This window comes from Dermacentor albipictus, chromosome 1 (assembly GCF_038994185.2).
Source record: "Dermacentor albipictus isolate Rhodes 1998 colony chromosome 1, USDA_Dalb.pri_finalv2, whole genome shotgun sequence".
In the NCBI taxonomy this organism is placed as follows: domain Eukaryota; kingdom Metazoa; phylum Arthropoda; class Arachnida; order Ixodida; family Ixodidae; genus Dermacentor; species Dermacentor albipictus.
Window position 1 is genome coordinate 175,268,878 of NC_091821.1, and position 23,169 is coordinate 175,292,046.

Below are 23,169 nucleotides of genomic sequence, written 5' to 3' on the forward strand. Positions count from 1 at the left end.
TGGCCCAGATAACGGAGCTCTCGTTGAAAGAACGAGCACTTATCGCGCCGGATGCGCACACCGCGTTCCTGCAATCTTGACAAGACGGCTTCCAAGTTACGGAAGTGCTCTCGCTTGGTCTTGCCTGTGACCAGGATGTCGTCAAGGTAGCAACTGACTCCTTCCAACCCTTTCAGCATGTTGTCCATAATTCTTTGAAATATGCTTGGGGCGGACGAAATGCCGAAAGCCAGACGGTTCATAGTATACAAGCCCTTATGCGTGTTTATCGTCAGTAGTTTCCGGGAGCCTTCCGCCATAACTACCTGCTGGTAGGCCCTACTCAGGTCAATCTTCGAAAATTCCTCCCCTCCTGCAAGCGCTGCGAGAAGGTCATCTATCCGAGGTAGCGGGTAGCGGTCTACTTCTAGACAGGGATTGACGGTGGTTTTATAATCGCCACACAGTCGGAGGCTTCCATCCCTCTTCACTACCGGTACCAAGGGCGTTGCGTATTCGCTTGTAGCAACAGGCGTTATGATGCCAAGCTTCTCCATTTTCACAAGTTCCGCTTCTACTGCACGTTGCAGAGCAAAGGGAACGCTTCTTGCCTTTACAAACTTCGGCTGTGACCCTTCGCGAAGGACAAGCTCGGCCTGCTCTTCCGTGATGGTACCTAGCTCATCCTTGAAAAGTTTGGAATGGCTTTCTAGCATGGCTTCCAGCTTTTCTTGCCAGTGCTTTGATATTTCTCGAGAGAGACCAAGGTGATTAAAAAAAACTAGGTTCTTCCAATCCAAACGAATATCTTGCAACCATTCTCTGCCGAGGAGTGCCGGTCCTGTAGAGTCCACGACGTACAGGGGAAGCTCCACGCACTGGTCGTTGTGGCGCACGACGACTTTCGCCAGACCCTTCGGTTTTACTATGGCCCCAGTATACGTGCGCAGCTTTAACGATGCTGGCTGAAGTCGCTTACGTGGAAACAACCTCTGGAATTCGCGCCATGATATGACGGATACGGCTGCGCCGGTGTCAAGCTCCATCGTCAGTAGGACACCGTCAACGTTCACGGGTACAGTAAATGGGTCTGCGTTGAATGATTTAAGTGAGACAGACGACTCGTTTCGGACGGACGTGAGCATCTTCACACGTTTCCGGAGCTTTGCCTCCCTAGCTTTCTTTCCTTTCCTGCAGGCGCGTTGAATATGCCCTTTTCGGTTACAATTGTAACATGTATCGCCGATATGAGGGCATGCTTCGCTAGAGTGATTGGGTGACCCGCAACGGAAGCAGCTTGCCGACATCACAGACTGCTTTTCGCCTCGAACCTTATTCACTTCGTACGCCGGGGATGCGCTGTTATGCGTGAACGCCGCGCTAATCGTTGCAGTTTCCATGGCAAGAGCTCTATCTACGGCCTTTTGGAAGGTTAGCTTTTTGTCTTCCGTGAACAACACACGCTGAATGTCCTCGCGGAGCAGGCCGCAAACGAAACAGTCCCGGAGCGCTTCATCCAAGAAACTTCCAAATTCGCAACTCTGCACCAGCCTTCGAAGTTCCGCGACAAATTCGGTAATGGACTCACCGCTTCGCTGTGACCGCTTGTAAAATTTAGCACGCTCTGCGATGACAGACGACTGCGGTGCCAGGTGATCGCTCAGGAGTTTCAGGAGACTGTCAAACTCTCGTGACGACGGTGCGTCCGGTGCCGTCAGCGACTTGAGCAGCGCGTAGGTCTTTGCGCCGATGAGACTCAGGAACGCAGGAACCTTCTTTGCTACTGGAACATCGTTGACCAAAAGATAGGCTTTCAACCTTTCCTCGTACGAGCGCCAGTCACTCGTGGTCTCGTCGAAAGGTTCAATGTGGCCGATGTGACTCATGACTCACTTGGAAGTTTCGGCTGCCGTGATGCCAGTTTCAGGAATTTCACCGCAGGGAAATCTTCGTGGCGGGAAGCTTTTACACAGAGGCCAGGTTCTTCACACTGCGAATTCCGTACGGCGGTCATCCCATCCTCGTCGCCAATATGTCATGTCTGGCATCCAAGAACTGGGCGGCGTAGACGTAGCGTCGAAAGAACGTTTATTCCTGCTACTTGGCAGGCAGCCAACAGGTTACATACTGCGCGCGGTGGGCCCGTGCGAGCGGTCTTTTAAAGCCAGCACGGGCTACCCGATAAGAGATAGCCGGGCAGAGAGCATGCGCAGACAGCACGCGATAACACGCGTGCTTGGTTTCGCACGCACACAACACATCCAATGTGACTTTTGGTGGTGCTTCGTTATAAAAAGTGTGTTCTTTCAAACTTGCCATCACTGCCAGACCTGTATGTCCTTGACCATCTGAAATTCGTTTGTGCTTATGTACATGTACACCAGGGACCCTCAAAGGGTTAAGTCAAAATATATGTTGTTATATTATAATTCTGGGATACCTGATAGACCAGTCCTACCTTGAGCAGAGTCTTGATAAACTAATAAAGATGTGAAAATGAAGGGCAGGTGGCCACACTGCCCTGACATTCCAACATTAGGCCTCAACAACATGAATTTTGGCAGTGTTTGCTAGGGGCTAGTTAATTGTTTATGGATATAAATTGAATATGTTGTATGTATTTGTATGTAAGCAAGGACTCAACCTGGAAAGCTTGGGAGTATTCTTCACACAAAAATGGCTTAAATAAACAGAAGTACCCTGAAATTTGTGATGCGACATTGACATGCATAGTTGCAGTGTCGTGGGTCTTGGGTGAGGAATTAAAAATAAGATGCTGGCCTTTATTTCCTTCAGTAATAACTTTTTCTGTGCTAAAGAAATGCAAATAGAAATTTTAGTGACTATTTGTTTATTCAATTAATTGCCTCAGTTATTGCTGTTGGAGGAATTTTACATGAAGCGTGGGTGAGAATGTATCAAAATAAGCGCTAAGAGCAAATGCAAAGGAAAACAGCAAACAAAAAATGCAAAGCTCAATAAACATGTAAATCAGTAAATACAAATACTGTTAAACTTCGATATAACGAAGTCGATAAAATCGGCAATTTGCTTTATATTGAAATTTTGTTGTAGTGAAATTTGACCTTTTATGCAAATAAGTGCAGTCACTGATCTATTTTTCTTACACCGAAAGGGGCTGCAAAATTTTTTGAATTATCGGGCATTCAAAAAAAGCAAATGTGAACGAGAAAACAATTCATTTTGATAAATTTAGGAGTCGGCGACGAATGATGTGGTTTCATGCCGCGTACGTCGACAATATCTTCACATCGGCAGTACGAATTAAGCGAAGCCAGCCGCGCTATCACGTGCACTCCGCCCCTGCAACTGATAGCGCCGCCCGCACTGGGATGGCGCTATCAGGAAAAGCGCCGGCAGTGGGAAGCGAATGCTTCGTCTGTCTCTCGCTTTAACGGGCCACTGAATCTCGAAATTATGCAACCTCCAATACTAAGCACACGGGGAGACAGGTTACATGGTGCCACGCCGTCTCGGCACGCCCACTCTTTGCACATGTGGCAGATAACCTCTAAAGCAGGGTGCGTCGCTGTGTGTGCCCTCATCTGTGCTTACAGCCACACGCAGCCATGGCCAAGACAGTCACGGCCAAGACGCGCACCAACTTACCCCTTGCGTGCACTTGATTGTATTACCGTGAGGGAGCTCTCCTCCCTCTATTTCCCCTTTCTCGCACGGGAAGGCGTCACTCGTGAATCCACCATCTTCCTTGTCTCACCGTTGCACACTTTCACTGGCACCAAATCCACCATCTTCCTTGTCTCACCGTTGCACACTTTCACTGGCACCTAAAGTGCGCAGTGCGCGGGGCGCGATAGGATCTTATCGCACTTGGACTTTATACGGAACATGATGCGACTCCACTTGGGTGATCACTCTTGTCGCAAGGCACGTGATTTGAGAGGTGCATTTGCAAGCAGCTGCTTGTAATTTGATCGTTTGACCATCTGCATCCGCATGGCAGCAGTAAAATTTTGTTATACGTATTGAAATTGCATACAAGCACACTTCATTATATTGAGGTTCTAAATACATGGTGTTCTATGGACAAGAGGTTATTAAAAGTTGAACACTTTGTTATATCGAGAATTTTGTTATATTGAAGTTAGTTATATCGAGGTTTAACTGTAGTCAGAATATCCAAAACACATGAAGAAAGGGAAATATAAAAACAACCGCATTCAAGAATTGGCAAATTCAAAAGACATAAGGTGCAGAAAATTGTTAGAACTAAAGCCTAAATGTTAGAAAATATAAAGATAAAAATTCAAGAAGCCACTAGATGGCATAAGAAAAAATAAGAAAAAAGTACAAGTGGTAATACATACATTAAGAAATTAATATTCATTGCTAAGGTCATAAAGATACCAAATTACATTAGCAAAGGGCAAGTGCTTCACTCCAGTGTTTGATAATGCTTCCCAGAATTGCTGAATACTGTAGCTATCAGAAGGGAACTAGAACATTAGCACATAGTTATTAGATGAACATACTGTCACAACTACTACTGAACATGCTGTAAGCTTTAAAGTTGTTAGGGAAAAAGGAGAATGCAGCATTGACTAGTGAATTGCTCAAGCATCTTGCTGCTTGGATGAAAAATAATAGATGTGCAGGAGTATGCACATGTGGTTGATGACTCACCATGGTTGCTTAGTGGCTATAATGTTGGGCAGCTAAGCATGAAGTCGCAGGATCGGATCCTGGCTACGGCGGCCGCTTTCGATAGGGGTGAAATGCAAACACCCGTATACTTAGATTTAGGTGAATTTTAAGGAACCTCAAGTGGTACAAATTATTCCTGAGTTCCCCACTACGGCCTGCCTCATAATTAGAACGTAGTTTTGGCTTGTAAAACTGCATAATCTAATGTGGTTGATGACCGCATTTGTGGCAACCAATTGGCACTAAATAGCGAGTGGTTAGAATTTGTCATTGATGAAATGCTGCACCTATTGCGCAAAACTGCGCGTGAAGAAAGTGCTGCTAAATGCGGTGCCAAATTGTTGTTTATTGCATGTAATGTGCCATGCCTGCACCGACAGGCACCTGCTCTGAATATTCGAGGAGACAAAAAAGAAACATTCAGTTTTGTAGACGCTGAAGTATATGAGCATACTTCAGGCAGGGCCTGGGATCCCCCTCCCTTTCTGCATCTGCCAGTGTCCATGGAGAATGCGGCAGTGCCGTGGCAAAGTCCGAATAATCAAAGCAGGTACAAGGAATTGATCAGCGACGGACATATTGCAATAGGACCGATACTTCGGCTATTTAGCTGAAGATCGCTTCTTTTTTTTTCTGTTATTGATGCTTATTTGTAACTGTGTGCACATTCATGCACATCATTTCTCGCTACTAGAATTGCTAGATATTTGCACTTGCTTCATGCTCCATTAGTGGTATCTACACATTTTTTATTAGTGTTTTGCATCTGCTGTGCGTAGCTTAGGAGTAATTATCTTATATAGTATGGTGACTCATAACTGTGAGAGTACAGCTGCTCGATGCACCTTTGCATACGGCGCATTTTATTATGTCTAGGCAGCCTGGACGTGGAAAAAAAGGAAGTAAAAATGGGACAAGGAAGTAGACACAGATGCACAACACAGATGCTATTCCATCTATGATCTGTGCCTGCGGGTATAACAACAAAAATAGCATCCTTGAATTGGGTCGCTGCGCATATTAATGTCTGGACATGAGTCAAGCAGATGAAACGCTTTAATGGATGAAATGAATAGCCGATAAAAGGGATAACGAAGCCATGACAGCTTGGGAGAAATTAACTCCTTATTGAAATGCAGAAATAACTGTGAATTTGGGCTTAATCTGCATTTATCTTCCATTTTTTCTGTAATAATAAGAAAATGGAATAGAAAGTGGTAGAAAGGAACTTGCATCTTAGTATAATACATAATGAATGCAATTTTTCAGAAAGTATTAACTCATATATCGTCTTTTTCTGTTAACACCAGAGCAGTAAGTTATTGCTCCAAAGCATTGTTTCCTTGCTCAAAACAGCAAATCTTTCTGCTCTAAAAGCATACATTTCTGCTCCAAACTGCAATTTTTGCTGTCCCTAAGATGTTTCCAAAAGACCAAGGGCCGCTTCCATCACTGATTTGTGGAGAATGAAAAGCCTTGAAATTTTACAGCAGCACTCAATACCAGGAAGGTTGGTCTGCACATCTAGTGCTGTATAACCTCACAGCTCTATATCACCTGAATTCCAGCATGTCCAAAAGGTAGCCTGATGGGGGTTCCATATTGTGGAGGCGTACCTGAGCTTCACACTTAGTGGAGTAAGTTAAGCAAATAGTTTTACCAAGGATCGGAGGCAGTGCAAGTTATGATGTAAATAAGTAAAGGTGTGATTAGTATAATTTATAATGTTAATTTTGTGTAATGGTGAGTTGAGCCTATAGATAAGTGGATGCCTAAATATTTGTATGAAGATATGGATAATATCTGTGAACTGTAGAGGGTGTAGCTTAGCTTGAAATGAGATTGCTGGTAACTGAAGGGAAGTAGTGCAGTTTCTTTAGTAGTATTGAGAAATATTTGCTGGGTATTAACTACCATTTGTCAATGTGATTCACATGACATTGACACTTGTCAAAGTTGGCATCCTGCTGTAAATAATATGCTCATTGACAAATAACAAATGTTATAAGATGAGTTAGCTCGTAGGTCATTTTATATGAACTAAATAGAGTGATGGACCTGGAACTGTGCCTTGACGCATGACTGAGACAGCTGGAGTCATATTTGATTGATGGTTGTTTGCCCATACGAAGTACTGCCAGTTAAAAAAAAAACAAAAAAAATTCTGCACCAAACTTTGGACAAGGGGTGGTTAAGTTTTAAATGGGAAAGTTAGAGTAGTAGGTATCGGCGAGCAGTTTTGTCAAAAGTTTTTCCAATATCTATGAAAAACTGTGTCGATGGGCACAATTGTGTCAAGGCTAGTGCTGCTATCATGTATGAATGAAGCCAGTTGGATAGTACATCACACATAAAAAAAAAAAATGTTGGTTTGGATGAACAGTTAGCAAAAGTTTCGTGACACGTGAATAGATTACATGTTGCATTATTGGGACACGTATAATAGATATAGGGTGGTAGTTTTTGTATAATGATAGAGGGCCTTTTTTGTGCACTGGAGGTATTTTGCGAACATTTCAGTACATTACTGGTTGAAAAGGCGGCTGATAAAAATGTGCGATTTAAAGTGTACAAGGAGTGCATTTGGCATTTTTCAGTATTTTTCTATTTGTACTGTTGATTCGATCAGATTTATATTAGTTTCAGGGAATTGATTATTTTTATTATATACGTATATGCTTTTAATTTCAAATGTGATAACAAAGATGGTTGCATGAGTGTAGTAGGGATAAAGAGGAGGCGACCTTGAAGTTTTTCAGTGGATACAGAATAGAAAGTCAAGTGTGTCAACGATGTCCTCTGCAATATAGGAAAATTGTAATGATCACATTGGTATCGATAGCCAGGATGTAGAGTTTTTAAATTTCCAGATTATTTTATTATTAGGACATAGCATTGATAGTAATGTTCATGAAAAGAAGGGATGTCTGGTTTTGGCAGCTTGAAATTTAATTTTCTTTTTAATGGCTCAGTACCTTCTCTATGCAAAAGTACTGTTACATCATGGTGCCTATTGGAATAGCATATTATTTTTATTCCTAAATCATGTTAAGGTGCTTAAATACAGTAAAGCCTCGATATAATGCACACTGATATAGCAAATTATGAAATATAGCAAAGTAAATATAAAATTTAGTAGATCATTCTTTATTTCAGTAGAGTATTCTCCTAATATAATGAAACCAAGAAAGTCGGCACGTGCTGGATTCGAGGGCATGTTAGAATAGGGCAAATACTGCCAAAGGAATCAGCTATGTGTTTCTATGCCAGATAACAAGGTCAGTTTTGTTAATCACATTAGGGTCGAATTAACGGAAGGCATTTATATTACTCTGACAGAAGTGTCACTAATGGGCAGCTCAGTGCTCCTCACAAGCAATGCTGTGCTTCAATGTGAGGGCTCTGTGTCACTGCCATTTAAGCATGATGATGATGGCAGAAGTTTGAAAGTGCATCGTAAATGCAGACAGTATTTCATGTTGTTTAGAAACCTGACACACTACTGTATACAGCAGAGCCTCATTATAACAATGTCGCATTTAACACTATGACATTTTTTTTATAAATGCACACAGGTGTCGACAAAAGCAAATTTGCGATCAGGTCAGCGCTAAATAGGTGCAAGCATGATGCTATTTATTGGCACCGTAGACCATTAATGGGCCAAAAAAACCTTTCCTGACTGCTCACTGAGCAGCTTGCTTGGGCAAGCTGGCTTCTTGCCATTTGTAGAGGAGATGCTTTTCCTGGCTTGTCACGTGTCTTGCAGTAGTGGTACAAGGGACATGAGAGACACAAATTAAATGTTTTCGTTAACATGCAACTCGTGCGACATGATTCAATGATAGTGGCGGTGACACCATTGGCGTGATCATGCTGTATGCGAGCACCTGACTGGCAGATGTCAGACCAGCCAAGTCAAGCTGCTGGTGAAAATGTGCATGCCCATCCAGAATGCATGCTTATGCTTATCAGCTTATTAAAACAATTGGATAGCTGCAGTTACAAGTTGCTCTTCCTGGGGATTCCGCACTTTAGTTACCAGAATAAGCGATTTGAGCTGCAAGCAAATAAATGTTTGTTTTACTGTAGCTGATATTGCATCATATCTTGAATTTTTGGTTTTGTGATGGCAGTAGAAAGCCCATACATATAAGGCATGGCCAGCCATATTTTAATGTTACTGTGTTGCATCTGATAACTTGTTACATCTGTGCTTGTTATATATTGAGGTTTGACTGCAGCTACTGCCACTCTGCCAATACTGCCTCCATTTGCTTATATTGACTAGGGTTAATGCTGCCATTGCTGACCAGTGTTATAATATTTGTGTGATGCACGAAGGAAGATGTCTAGCCAAAACTGCCTGTACTCTATCTCACAAGTCGTTTGCAGCACTGGGGAATCTGCAGGACTTTTTAGCTAATAAGAATGCGGAATGCCTCTCGAGATGTGTTCGTCCACGTCATGTCGTCTGCTCACTGCCACAGTAATATGTGGTACCAATGTGCATGCGCAAAGGTCCTAACATCACATATCACTGTAACGTACCATGTATCAAGCAAAAATAGAACTATTTAATCCCGCCAATGCTCAGATGGGTGCGCCCAGAACTATATTCCGCTGCGCAAGTATATTGCCAGTGTACATGTCATACCTTTGGAAGTGCTGCAAGCGACTTGTAAGTACAGTACAGCTGATGTTGTAGTGCATTCATAAGCGAGGTTCTTGTGGTAAAAGCTTTTTGCACGTTTAACAGGGCCCCTCACCAGGCCACATAGAAAATTTCGGTTACACGCTGGAAGTTGTACGTGCCCTGTAGGGCCCGTTCTGCCGCAAGAATTTGTCAAATTGTTTCATTAACAGCCGAAATAGAAATATTTCAGTGCCGCAGACCCATGATTTCGGGAGGCGAGCTCCACTGCCAGGCGAGACACTCTTTCCACTTGCCCTGTCTAGCCTCTGCAAGCAAAATTCCTCCCCTGTGTTCTCCCATACTGGACTTCATGGATCGCGTGACGCACACGTCATGGGCCCCGCCTTCATTTTTGTTTTCTCGTTGCTTTCTTGCGGCGTGGCGTACTTTTGCTGACGGTGTCGCACACGAGCTGTTGTGATTGTCTTGGTTCACGCAGCGCAAGATTTTGAGCTCTGTGCATGAGGACACCCGACTCGCAGTATAAGTCAGTGCTACATGAATACTGAGGCAGACACAAGTGGACCACAGAGCATGATCCCACGCTGGAACCCAGTAAAGAATGACATATTTCTGGTGTCTGTGCGTGCACGGCTGCATGACGTGGGAACAAGCAGATGAAACAGAAGTACATCTCTCTTACTGCTGTGCGAAGTAAAGCAAAAGCACGCAGACATTCAGTTCTTGTGTTTTATTATTTCTCTAAGCTTTAATTCGTCTATTCAAGCAATATATTACACAAATAACAGATGTTGCCTTGTCTAATTCTTGAAGTCACGTTTCACCGCGAGCGACTTCCAGCATGAACACGTGTACATAGGCGTGCTAGCACATGCACATCATTCTCCGGTTTGGAGTGCGGTGGCCGCGAGGAGAAGGGAAAACAGCATTCGGTTTGAAATTTGATACCTTTTCGCGGCACATAGCGGTGTAATACTTTGCAGACACGATCGTAATCGCGCATTGTATGCTCTGTGCTTGTCAGCTCCAAATGGCGAGACCTGGTGAGGGGCTCTTTAAGGGTGCTGTGACTGTCTGTGGGCCATATCTTTAGCTTGGGTTTGGCGCTTTCAGAGAAGGGACCTGCTGAAGATACCACTTAACCAGAGCATGGAGCCTGTGCTATGTTGTTGTTGCTGTGGTTCTAACATGGTGTCTCTGTGTTGGTGGTTGGTTTAGAAAACCCAAGTGAAAACCCTGCCTGCCTCCAGGCGGCGGATGTGGCCAATCCAGACCTCACCCTTTGGGGTAGGTGTGCCCAGTCTTTCTCACACACCACCAGTCTGTCCTGCTTCTTGCGGGACACTACTGCATGGCATTTTACTTCTCTGCTCAGCCTGGTGCTCAGTGTTGAACTCTTTTCTTTCCTGCTACCAAGGAATGGCTGTCATCACCTTTGTTTTTACCCCTGGATCAGAAAAGGGGTGCGTTTTTTTTTTTTCTAGAGGTGTACAGCCACACACATTTTTTTCCCCATGCATGCATGTGTTCTCTCGTCTCACATTCTTGAAGCTTACTTTCTCGTCTCTCTGAGCTAACCTTTGTTCTGTGTTTGTCAGTGTCTTTGTTGTGCTGGGCTTGCCTGCCTGCATTCATTTGCTTTAACCATATATAAGGAAAGCATGTGTTGATTTATTTGTGTGTACCTGGCTTATGAGTAGGGTTCTGCGTTTTAGGAGTTTATATTAGGCAAGATCGGAGGGTGTTTTCTGGAGTTTATTTTTTCCAGCAAATATAGGAGCTATTTTTTTACAGCACAATGAAAGCTGGAATTTTTCTGCCTTTGAGCATGATTTACCTTTTAGTTTCACCCGTAGCTCAAAAGCAGATTTGACTTCAAAAAAAAAAAAAAAATGAGAGAAAGAAGGAAATTTAAATATAATGGCAGTATATCTGCAGGAAAATTTTTTATTTACATTCAACATTTACAATAGCAGAAGGGTTTGTTGCCATCACCATTTACTGTAGTATATAATGCATATTCACCGATGTTGGAATGGGTCCTTGTGGCACGCCCTTTTAACACTTGTGCAAGCTAGAGGAAAATCCAGTAGATCCCCAGTACAGGACGATAAAAGATGGGCCAGCCTCATACATGCATTTTCCATGACGCTATGGGCTCATCGATTTCTTCCAACAGCATAAGCCTGATATTCAAAAAACTGTCTTTCCAGCAAGATAGTGTCATGCCCTGGTGGCAAAACTGCCAAGAATTGTCCATACATGTTGAATGATGCTGGAGGTTTTGACTTTGTGTGTTCACAATCTGACACCACAATGACTTGCTGGTGTAGTGCAAGTCGTGAGCAGTGTTTTGCTGCACAACACAGCTCTGCTTCTCTGAAACAGCAACCTAGTGCTCTCAGAAGCTGTCAATAAATCCACAGCCCTTCTCCTTGTCTACAATGTGAAGCATGCAGCCAACATCTACGCCAAAGGTTGTTCCAGATGTGTCGTTTCTTCAACTTAGCAGCCCCTGCAGGTGCACAGCAAAGAGACGGTACACGTCATGCAGAAGAGTAGACTAGCCTCTAGTAGATTTCCCTAATTATTGAGAGTGGTTAGTCAAAATTTTTTTTCAGGCACCTGAGACATATATGAGCAGGTCGTACAAGGAGTTTGTTGTCACAATGAACGAGTTCAGCTTCTAACACTTTTTTACGAATGTTTTCATGGCATAGCCATGTAAGCATAATTCAGGGCTCTGAAATTTGGAGTTTTTCGGATAAATCCTAATGCCATTTTTTTTTTTACTGGGGAGTGTTTTGCGGATTTTATCAGATTAATCCGAAATCGCAGAACCCTACTTGTGAGGAAGGCCATATGAATTTTTACCTGCTGGATTTCCTTAACCTGCATTGAAATCTTAATACGTGGGTGTTTTCACATTTTATGCCATAAAAGCCTGGATGCTGAAGCTGGTAATCGTACCCGTGAAGAGCAGTGAAATGTTGCAGCCGGTGAACCATAATGCATGGGTAAAAAAGGTGTTCTAACTAAACTAATCAAACTGTTCTTTAACCACTGTATACAATCGGACTTCATAGTGGTTGGTTAGGACACCATTCTATACCACTTTATTAATAAGGAAGGCAAAAAGACTGGTTTTGGTAGTACAGAAGCTGTAGATTACTGTTTTGTATAACACAGCATCTTCAAAGATCTTAGTTCAGCAATGAATAATGGGAATGTAATTTCTTATCATAATTATGTTTGCTGGTGAGGATAGTTTCTACACCTCAGGTGCATAAAAACCATAAAGAAGAGGAGTGGTCTATTACAAAATAATTATAACATGCAAATTGCAACATTTAGACCCTTTAAAAACCAGGATAAAGCTTCAATGAACATATCTTTTTTTTTCTCACTTTTGGATGGAATGTTTTCAGGAATGTACAGCTTTCTTTCTGAGCCCCCCCCCCCTCCCCCTCATAAAAAAAGTGTTTTGAGTGACAGAACAACCAAGGTCTTGATGCCACTTCTGTGAAAATGCTCTTATACTAAAGTGTTGAACTTTTTCATCATTTAAGGTCAAGAGGGTTGTTGGTTAAGGTTTTCAAGGTTAAATTAGGTATTTCTACTGATGAGTATTAAAAATACATACATGTAGGGGAATTGGGCAGCCATCATCATCAGCCTATCTTTATGCCCACTGCAGGACGAAGACCTCTTACTGTGATCTCCAATAACCCATGTCTTGCGCTAGCTGATTCCACCTTCTGCCTGCAAATTTCCCGATTTCATCACCCCATCTAGTTCTCTGCTGCCCTCGACTGTGGTTTCCTTCCCTTGGCACCCATTCTGTAACTCTAACGGTCTGCTGGTTATCTACCCCTACACATTACATTGCCTGCCCAGCTCCATTCTTTTCTCTTTATGTCAACTAGAACATTGGCTATCCCCATTTGCTCTCTTATCCACACTGCTCTCTCCCTGTCCCTTAACGTTACACCTAACGTTTTTCCTTCTATCGTTCTTTACACAGTCCTTAAGGGCAGCCATAGCTGTAGCCTAACTATAGCAATTCATCTAAAATGTGAAGGGTGTTCCATTGGTCCCAACAAGTGGCACGTTGTGTTTTCTTCTAGTATTTTATGTACTATCTGTGCAGAAGCAACTGGAAAATGTGTGCTCTTCAATTAACCTTCTACCAAATGGCTGTTCTCCTTGACAGAATACAAGTTCCAGGCACATTTTTTTTTTGCAGATAGTACAGGAATTCTTTCTCCTTCATACAAGATGGTATGCACTCAAAGCCTGGGAATAGATCCTGTGACTGCTAGATGTTTTGCTTTTGCATCTTCATGCATTCATAATGGGTAAAGGCTGCTGCATCATGCATGAATACTTTTGAGGGAAAGGTCTTGAAGTGGAAGTACAGCTTTGACAAATGTGTTGCAACACCACGTACCTGAGCACGTGGGGCTTGAACCCCTCCTCTGCATTTAACCACCGTGCATGGCTTAGCTGTGTCTGCGGAAAGGGGATCCTGAGGGTTAAGCCGATGCTGGGTGCCTGGACCTTTATGGCCCCTCTGACGGAGGCAACACACCCTTTTGACCTCAGATTCATGTGCATGGCACCATTGGTAGTTGCCTTTTCCTATTCTCCTCTCCAATCTTGACCTTTCTTTTTTTTCTCTCACTTTCAGTCTATCTTGTCCTCTTTTCACTTCGTTTTACTTCTGATTTTCCAGGCAGCGAGGGTTAACCTTGTGTGACATAGCCAATCTAGTCATATCGTAAGAAGCCAACAAACAGTGACACCAAGGACAACATAGGGGAAGTTACTTTGTTGGCTTCTTACGATATGCCTAATAAAAATCGGGCCTCTCGGTTAACCCCCCCTTTTCTCGTTTATAACCAATCTAGGTTATTCATGTTGGGTTATAGTGGGAATGTGCCGTTGGCGAACACAGAATAGAATGCTTCTAGTCTTGTGATGTCTCCTGGTTGGGCTCCGAGGTGGGTGGGGCGGGCATTCCTGCCAAATATAGTGATATTAACTATGACTTCAAGTTTCCCTCCACTCCCTGATCACTCCCTGAAGAGGGGGCGCACCAATGAAACCTTCAACATTTTCTTGACACCGAAAAAAACATTTTCCATGTACCACGTAATGCATAGTCAACATGAAAGCTAGACTGACTGCACAATATCTCCATTTGTTGTCGCAAAATGTTTGACAGAAGCCATCGGTTAAGCTTACAAAGTAACTAAGTAGGGAAGCGGCGACCTTCTTTAAGAAGTGTGTGACAAGCTTCAATACAACAATCTTTCGAAACTGGTTGCATTTGGTGAAATCCCTGTCTAAGTATGCCCAAAGAATTAAGTTAAGGCGCGGTGTTAAGGAAATTCCAACTGAGCATGTAATCATTTCCTTTGGAACTAACCCTGAGTCAATTGAAACTGGATATTGTAAGCTCTGTGTACGGCCGCACATGCCCAATCCATGCCGATACTTCAAGTATCAGCATTTTGGGCATGGGTCGCAATGCTGCCAAGGGCACTTTGCTTGTGCAGAATGTGTGTCTAACGACATCCTCAGACATCTGCACTTGTGCAACTCACTGTTCCAACTGTGACGAAGACCACCCAGCCTATTTGCGATCGTGCCCGTCATAGAAGAAAGAGAAAGAAGTACTGTAACTCAAGGTGAAACTAAACATTTCCTTCCAAGAAGTGCGCAAGCATTTTTCTGTCCACAATCAGTCTAATCCGTCCTACGCTGATGTGATGCACCAGGGGGCAGTGCCACATCCTACGGCGGCCGCCCGAGTCACACGCAGTGTGACGGGGGTTATGCAATCAGCCCCCCTGGTAGGAGCAGCCAGTGCTGTTGTGCCCCCTGCAATAGAGGGCCAGCTGACCTCCAGGCCTACTGGACCAAGGGTCACTGCCCATGCAGACAGGCCCGAAAACCCCGCAAGTGTGCCCACTCAGCAGGTAGCATCCAACGCCTCTGAAGAGGCGATGGATGCAACCACCGTTACTCCAGCATCTCAGGTGCCTAGGGAATGGCGTAGCTGGTTGGAGCACGTCACGAAAAAAAGAAAAATCTCGTATCATAGGGCCCGGAAAGGTCTCGTGACCTAAGTTAATCCATCTCTCTTAGATACACAGCACCTGCAATATGGGTGCACAGATATAACAGTGGAATGTCACGGGCTTGCTCCACAATCTCGATGACATTAAGGAACTCCAACATAACTTTAATCCAAGGGTGCTGTGTGTTCAAGAGACACACCTCAATCATTCGCCCAGCTTTCTCTGACAATATGTCACTTACCGCAAAGACCGCAATGACACCCTCACCTCGTTGGGTGGCATGGCTGTAGTAGATAAGAATGTTGCCTGCCAGCATTTACAGCTGCAAATGCCCCTTGAGGCACTTGCAATCAGAGCTGTGCCGTTTGATAAGCTAGGTAGTCACAATTAGTTCTCTATACATCCCTCCCAGCTATCAACTTTCCAAAACAATATTCCACAGCTTTGTTGCTGAACTTGCCAAGCCTTATATTGTAGTAGGAGATTTAAATGCACATAACAACCTTTGGGGAGATTCTCGTTATGATGTGAGTGGGTGCCTAATAGAAAACTTCCTCTTCTCCACAGGTGCATGCTTAATAAACAAGAAAGAGCCCACTTTCTACAGCATGGCAAACAAAATATTCTCACCTATAAATTTAAGCATCACATCAGGTACACTCGTGCCATACCTGGAGTGGAACGTGATTAAAAATCCACACGAGAGCGACCATTTCTCCATTGTCATAACACTATCAAAAGATGATGAGTGCTTTCCACATGTGCCCCTGTGGAAAGTCGATTGTGCCGACAGGAAATGATACAGGGACCTGACTAATCTGATGTAGGATAACATCTATACACTTCCTATCAATGACTCAGTTCATATTTGACGGTGTTTATAATGGATGATGCGTCAATAGGTATCCCTGAGACAAATGGATCGTCATCTAACCAGTGCGTCCTCTGGTGAAATGACGAGTTTAAGGCAGCACACAAAAATCAAAATGAGGCTTGGAGTCACCTTTGCAACTCTCCAACTAAAGAGGATGTGATCATCTTCAAGAAAAGTCTGAGGGTAGAAGAATGCGCCACTGTGCCAAAAGGGAAAGCTGGCAAAAAATACATTTTGGGCAAAAAACTCTCATACAGACAAAAAGAGAGCTTGGAACAGAGTTCATATATTAAATGGCCAGCAGACTCAACCTCTGCCGTTAGTAAACACACAAGGAGATAATCTCAAAAGCCAGGCTGATTTTCTGGCATCCCACATTAAGCTTATTTCCAGTTCATCCCATTATTCAGATACTTTCTGTAGATATCTGAGACAAGCAGAGTGACTGCCTCTGGATTGGAGAGGAACAAGAAATGAACAATACAATCATGCAATTAACTTGGTGGAGTTTCAGCCCTCACCTAAACATTGTAACAAGTGGGCTCCAGGAAATGGTTAGATAGTTTACAACATGATCAGACACTTAAACCCTGAAACCCTCAAAACGATATTGTCACTCTTTAATGTCATATTTTCTGCTGGCACATTCTGTCTGCCTGGAAAGAAGCAATAATCATTCCGATTCTCAAAGACTGCATAGACCCGACTTCGGCCAGCAGTTATAGGCCTATAGCCTTGACAAGTTGCCTGGGCAAACTGTTTGAGAAAACGGTCAACTGGCGCCTCCTTCATTTTCTTGAAAGCAACGAAATATTAGACCCCCTGCAGTGTGGTTTCAGGGAAGGTAGATCTATAACCGATCACCTTGTCCGCATCGAAACTAACATCCATGATGCCTCTATGCATAAACAGTTTTTCTTATCAATAGTCTTAGATATGGAGAAGGCATACGACACAACTTGGTGTTTTGGAATTCTCCGCGATCTGGCTGGAATGGGAGTTTGAGGAAGCCTGCTGAATGTGATTCATAGTTACTTATCTTATCACACGTTCTTTGTTATAGTTAGTAACATGCTGTCTCGTCCATTTACGGAAAAGGCTGGTTTACTACAAGGCGGTCGGCTGAGCTGTACTCTACTTAGTATCAAAACGAACTCGCTTCATACTGTCATACCACGTACAATGTTCTTATTCTGTATATTTGGATGACATCCCAATAGGTTACAAATAATGTAACTGTCATATCTGCAAGCAACAAGTACAGCTTTGTTTAAATAAATTTTCTAAGTGGGTGGACGAGAACAGTTTTTATCTAAACCCTCAAAAAAGTATCTGCATCCTCTTCTCAAACAAGAGAGGTGTAATAGCGGACCCTGTGATAAATCTTCATGGAGAACAACTATCTGTGAGCTCTGAACATAAATTCTTAGGTATTATCTTTGACAGTAAACTAACCTTTATCTCCCGTTTGAAATATCTTGAAACGAAGTGCCTCAAGACTATTAATCTGCTGAAGCTCTTGTCACGCACATCCTGGGGAAGTGACAGGAGATGTCTCATAAGTTTGTACAAAAGTCTAATACATTCATGCCTTGACTATAGAGCCATAGTCTATAATTCTTCTATGCCTAGTGCCTTGAAAATGTTAAGTCCTATCCACTGCTTGGGTACTCTACTTGTTACAGGTGCCTTCAGGAATAGTCCTGTACAAAGCCTGTATGTTGAAGCTAAAAAACCAAATGCCGGCGGCGGCCACCTCATTTCGATGGGGTCGAAATGCAAAAACGCCCATGTCCCATGCATTGGGGGCACGTTAAAAAGATTCCCTGGTGGTCAGAATTAATCTGGAGCTTCCACTACAGCATGCCTCATAATCAAATCGTGGTTTTGGCACATAAAACCTCAGAATCCAGTTGAATCTAACAAACAGTCTCTATACTTCCAAAGGACATACTTAAGCTTCTCCTATGCCTTGAAGGTAAAATCATATGTAGATAATCCATGTCATTTAATTATTCATTATTCATGACATGTACATGACAAGGCTGTTCCGTAACTGCCCAGCCATTAGGCCTCTTCTGTCCCTCCGGTTGGAAGCACTCTCAGGGTAAACAGGCTTCCTTCTTCTAGAGAATGCCCTAATGGCTCCTACTTGGCTTCCACCGTCTTGGAAGTGGCAGACTATCCAGTGTCTTTTTTGTAGAAATATCAAAACGAGCACCTGAGGCACATATACATTTGCATTTTTTTGAACTTCAGGAGAAGTATTCCTCTTCTGAATTTTATACAGATGCTTCTAAGTCTCCTGCTGGTGTTGCTTACACAGACCACCATTTTTAATATCTGTTACATTGAATCCACATACAAATATTTTTACGGCAAAAGCATGCGTGATACTCTCTGCAGTTAAACCTAAAGCAATCGAACCTCACTAGGGCTATTGTGTTCACGGATTCATTGAGTGTAGCCCAAGCCCTAATGAGTTTACTAAAACATAAAAACACTTTTTAACCAACTATATACATTGCTATGCTCAACTTATATGGGTAAACAAGTCCTCATTCTATGCTGGGTACCTGGCCACAATGGTATAAAAAGCAATGAAGCTGCTGATGAAAACGCTACCTTAGTAGTTTTTAGCGACACCGACACAAACATACCCACTCCAGCCACAGACTTTAAATCATACTTACGACATAAGCGCAGGAAGCACTGGCAGAAACAGTGGGATACCCAGGTGTCCAATAAGCTATACTTGATCAAACTTTGATTAGGATACTGGATGTGGGAGAAAACAGCACAATGCAAGGAAGTGCTCCTTTGTAGATTAAGAATAGGTCATACCTTCGGTACCCACTCTTGGCTACTGACTAGAAGTGATCCTCCGTCATGTCAAAGGTGTGGCGACAGCCTTACAGTTTTCTGAAGCATAACTGCGAGTCGGCCTAGTTGGAACAGATTCATCTTAAAACTTTTTGTGCGCAAACAAACAGCGACAAAGAATAAAAGAAACACAAGGACGAGCGCTTCAAGTGCTCGTCCTTGTGTTTCTTCTATTCTTTGTCCCTGTTTGTTTGCACACAAAAAGTTTTACAGTTTTCCATGTCCTTGTCCAGTGCAGGGAAGTAGAAACTGAGCGTAAAAAGTACTTTCATTCTGCATATTGTCAGCATATTCCACTTTGCCCAGCATTTTTTCTTTGTCACAAACCGCTTGTTAACTTGAAAACAGTTTTTAGCTCTTTAGATGAGGTTAACATCTTAAAAATAATTTGGCTGGGTCATGTGTGGCACAGTTTCACCTTCGAGGCTGTAGCCACAGTGTCAATTTTCAGAGAACATGCCTCTCAGCCCTTAACTTCAAGAGCCCAGTGGAGGCAGTACTGCTTGTATACATTTAATTATGTCACTTTTTCGTAGCGAAACCTTTATGCTCACCTTACAGCATATGTCATTGTCATCATTTTGATGCTTATATGTGGTAAACAACAGCCTGTTTTTAGGCCTCTTTGCAGCCACATACATCTGCCATTTGCAATTAGTTTGATCATTTCATACATAATACATAGATAATTCATCACCATATATCATGGTGCTCTTTGGCCATAGTTGGCCCTTGCACTATTAAACAGCACACATCATAGCTTTGGCAAATGCTATGTCTAGCACTTGTATATGTTCTATTATACCACTTTTTAATGAAGGTAGATGTCACACAGTGCATAAAAACAATTTAGGAGACTGAAAACTTTCATCTTTTTATATACAGCTGCAGTGCAGCACTCGTCAGACGGAGCAGTGAAAATTTGCTCATGATAAGGTACATCTCTACTCCATTTCATACTCAGCAGGCAATGCAGCAGAAGGTATGCAAATACTGCAGTTGCATTATTTGTGCATATTTGTGCTTTCAGTATGCCACATACTATGTTTTGTTCACGAGCATAAACAGTACACATGTGGCTGCTGGCCGTAGAAATGTGTCACCTTGCTAGTTCAGATCTGTGATGTCTGCACATAATTAATTGCATCGTATTTTGCGACATGAACATATGAGACGGTGTACTTCGAAGTACATGGTACATACCTATATGGTTCATTTGTATGTAATTCACTATTTTTGATTGTGAATGTGTGCAGCGTGATAAGTCTCTCGAGCCTTCATATGGTTATCTGCTATGTATGAATCGGAGTATAGAGCACTGAACAACAGCAATAAAGATGATTGTGTGTATGAGTGCAGACAGGCACAAACTTGAGATAATTTTCATTTTTTAGACAAGCTGCCCTCTGCAGAAGCAGACTACACATTCCCTACCTTTTGAAAATGATGCACACAACGTTAGTGCTAATCAAGAAGGAATAAGAAAAGATGAAGCTAGAAAACTTGCAATGGAACTATGGAAATCAGAATTTGGCACTTTACCATTCATTTGATTGGCATGTGTGAGCATATTTATTGGCTATAATGACTTCGGAATTCACTGGGAAGAGTACAACTTTGTAATGTCATTGCGCAAGGGGTTAAAGATGTTTGGTGTTCCTTACTATTGTTGGATTTATTGACTATGTATTTGCTTGTTTGGTTTCATCAACTGACAAGCCTTGCCTTTCTGCAGTTCAGTTTTAACTTTTAACTGCTTTCCATGCTGCCTGTCAGCCTTGCTGTCCAGGAATTGCAGCATTTACCACCCAGTGACAAGTCTGACCTGTCCAGGGATGTTGCATTTTCTGCTGGTTGTTTTCTTCAAGTAGAACTCACTTTATTTATGCAGCTGTTGTAGTGGCCTATTGTATATGTAGCTAGTGCTGTAAATTGCTCCTTGCTTTCCAACTTTGGTGGAGTGGCACAAGGATTTGAGTTCATTTACCTCCGTGAATCTATTGGTGCAAATAGAGCACTGTGCTTTATGCCATGAAAATGCAGCTGTGTTGATGTTTTCATAGTCTCCCTATTTTTTTTCTAAATGTGCCAACAGAAAGGTCACAGCTTGGGGAGAATCTCTTACTGCAGAGGTTCCTAAACTGGTTTCCACGAGGGGCCATCGCATTCATCCTCCTCCTTCCTCTCTTCATTTCTTCATATTTCTTAATTTATGTGAATCGTTTTGCATGGTAGTTTAGTTTAGTAATGCCTGTGCCCATTGTGTGCGCACTTCAGCAGCACTTACAAAATATACCAATGCAGGCAGCAATGTTGAAAGTGCATCATTCACCTAAAGGCTTGTTGCACTGGAGTTTTCAACACGCTATGAGAAGCGACCAAGATAGCTGGGTAATATGAGCCACAATTCTGTGCATTGAGGTACACTGTCACCAGGAGGCTTGCTTTGTGTGTTCAGGCTTCATTTCTGCCATTATTTAAGCATTCAATGCCTTGAGAACATATCTGCATTTCCTGGGAGTAGCTTGTGGTCCAGCTCCTTGAAAGGGCATACAGTTCTCGGCATAATTATGTAGAAACCAAGAGTAAACAATCTTTGAGTCTCTGAAAGTGTTGTTGGGGCTGTTTCTTTAATTAAAAACTGCTAAATACAAGAATTCACATGCATTGAAATGCGTTTGTGGTGGCTAACGAAATGGCATAGATGATTAAATGAAAACTTGAATGACACACACTGCCTCTAAAACAGGTTGCAGAGATGATACATGAAACAAAATTGGTCGATGGGGCATGGACAGCCAGTAACAACATGCAATGAGAAGAATGTGGATAAATACTTGTGACATAATTTCCTCACTTATAGCTTGCCGTACAGATATGAATAGCAAAGCAACACTTATGCCTACACATTCTCGTTCCATCCAATCTCTCCATCTAAAAACACACTAGCTATGGAGACCCAGTCATCTAATTTGCTGTTGATCACTATCAGAAATTCTGTATTTTCCTTGGAGGCACATTTGTAGCAGACCTTCTTACGATGGCCAGTGTCCATATGTACCAAAATCGGTCCAGGCTGTCATTCCTGATGCAAATGCTAGCCACAGATTTTATCCTTTTATAAGCATAATCTGTTGATGCATCACTATTCGGGAGTGATGGTTTCAAGCTGGTGTGTGTAGAGTGTGTGTACACGCATCAGAACAGTCACTGCAGCTTGATGTCCTGTGACTTCAGCTGTGCTCAAAAGTGACACTGCAGCAAAACTGCATGTACAACTTATTGTGCACTATGTACTTATTTGGCACAATGTTTTCCATCCTGAAAAACCCATGAAAAAGCTTATTGTGAAAGAAATTATCCGAAATTCCTACCACAGCACAACTGGGACAAGTACATGTACTCTACCTCAACGCATTCATTAGCAATGGTTCAGGCTGTTTGCTACTTGAAACCTTTAAATATCATATAGACAACATCTGTGAAATGGCCCAATGCAAGCTTGTTTTTTTAAGAAAAAAAAAAAATTTCAGCTGCCACGCCTAGCGTCAAAGTGAATGCATACAAAATAATCATATGGCCTGCCTTAGAATATGAAAGAATAATATGTTCCAGGCCAAGAACACCAAAGAAAAAAACTTGAATGCATCTAACGATTAGCATTTACATACTCTGCCTATTGACAAACTTATAATATAGTAGTCTATAGCATACTTGCTAGAGAGAGCAGGCCTATAACCATTTGCTGCGATGGAGAAAAATAGTCGGCCTAAAGTTTCTATTTCATATTTACAACGATAAATTTAATCTGGGTTCTGTGTCATATTTGCAGCCACCTGGAAGAACATCTCCTTATGCGAGCCCTACTTCTGCATTTATGCCTTGTAATTCTAAGGTTGACTTGCTCAAATACTCTTTATTTGTACGAACAATAACTGATTGTAATAACCTCATAAGCTTGAATTTTATTTCATGTAAGTTGTCCAAGTTGCGTTTGTATGATT

At 42.5% G+C, this 23,169-nt stretch overlaps 1 protein-coding gene across 3 annotated transcripts in view; it reads left to right on the forward strand.

Moving 5' to 3' along the window:
* LOC135897775 (solute carrier family 66 member 2) overlaps positions 1-23,169 on the forward strand; it is a 61,071-nt gene that overhangs the window by 14,604 nt on the left and 23,298 nt on the right. For 2 of the 3 annotated variants that reach the window (XM_065426483.2, XM_065426484.2), the window contains exon 4: positions 10,541-10,609. The exons of the other annotated variant lie outside the window; for it this stretch is intronic. In XM_065426483.2, the coding sequence (XP_065282555.1) occupies positions 10,541-10,609 (69 nt within the window). The remainder of the gene's footprint in view (positions 1-10,540; positions 10,610-23,169) is intronic. 3 annotated transcript variants of the gene reach the window in all.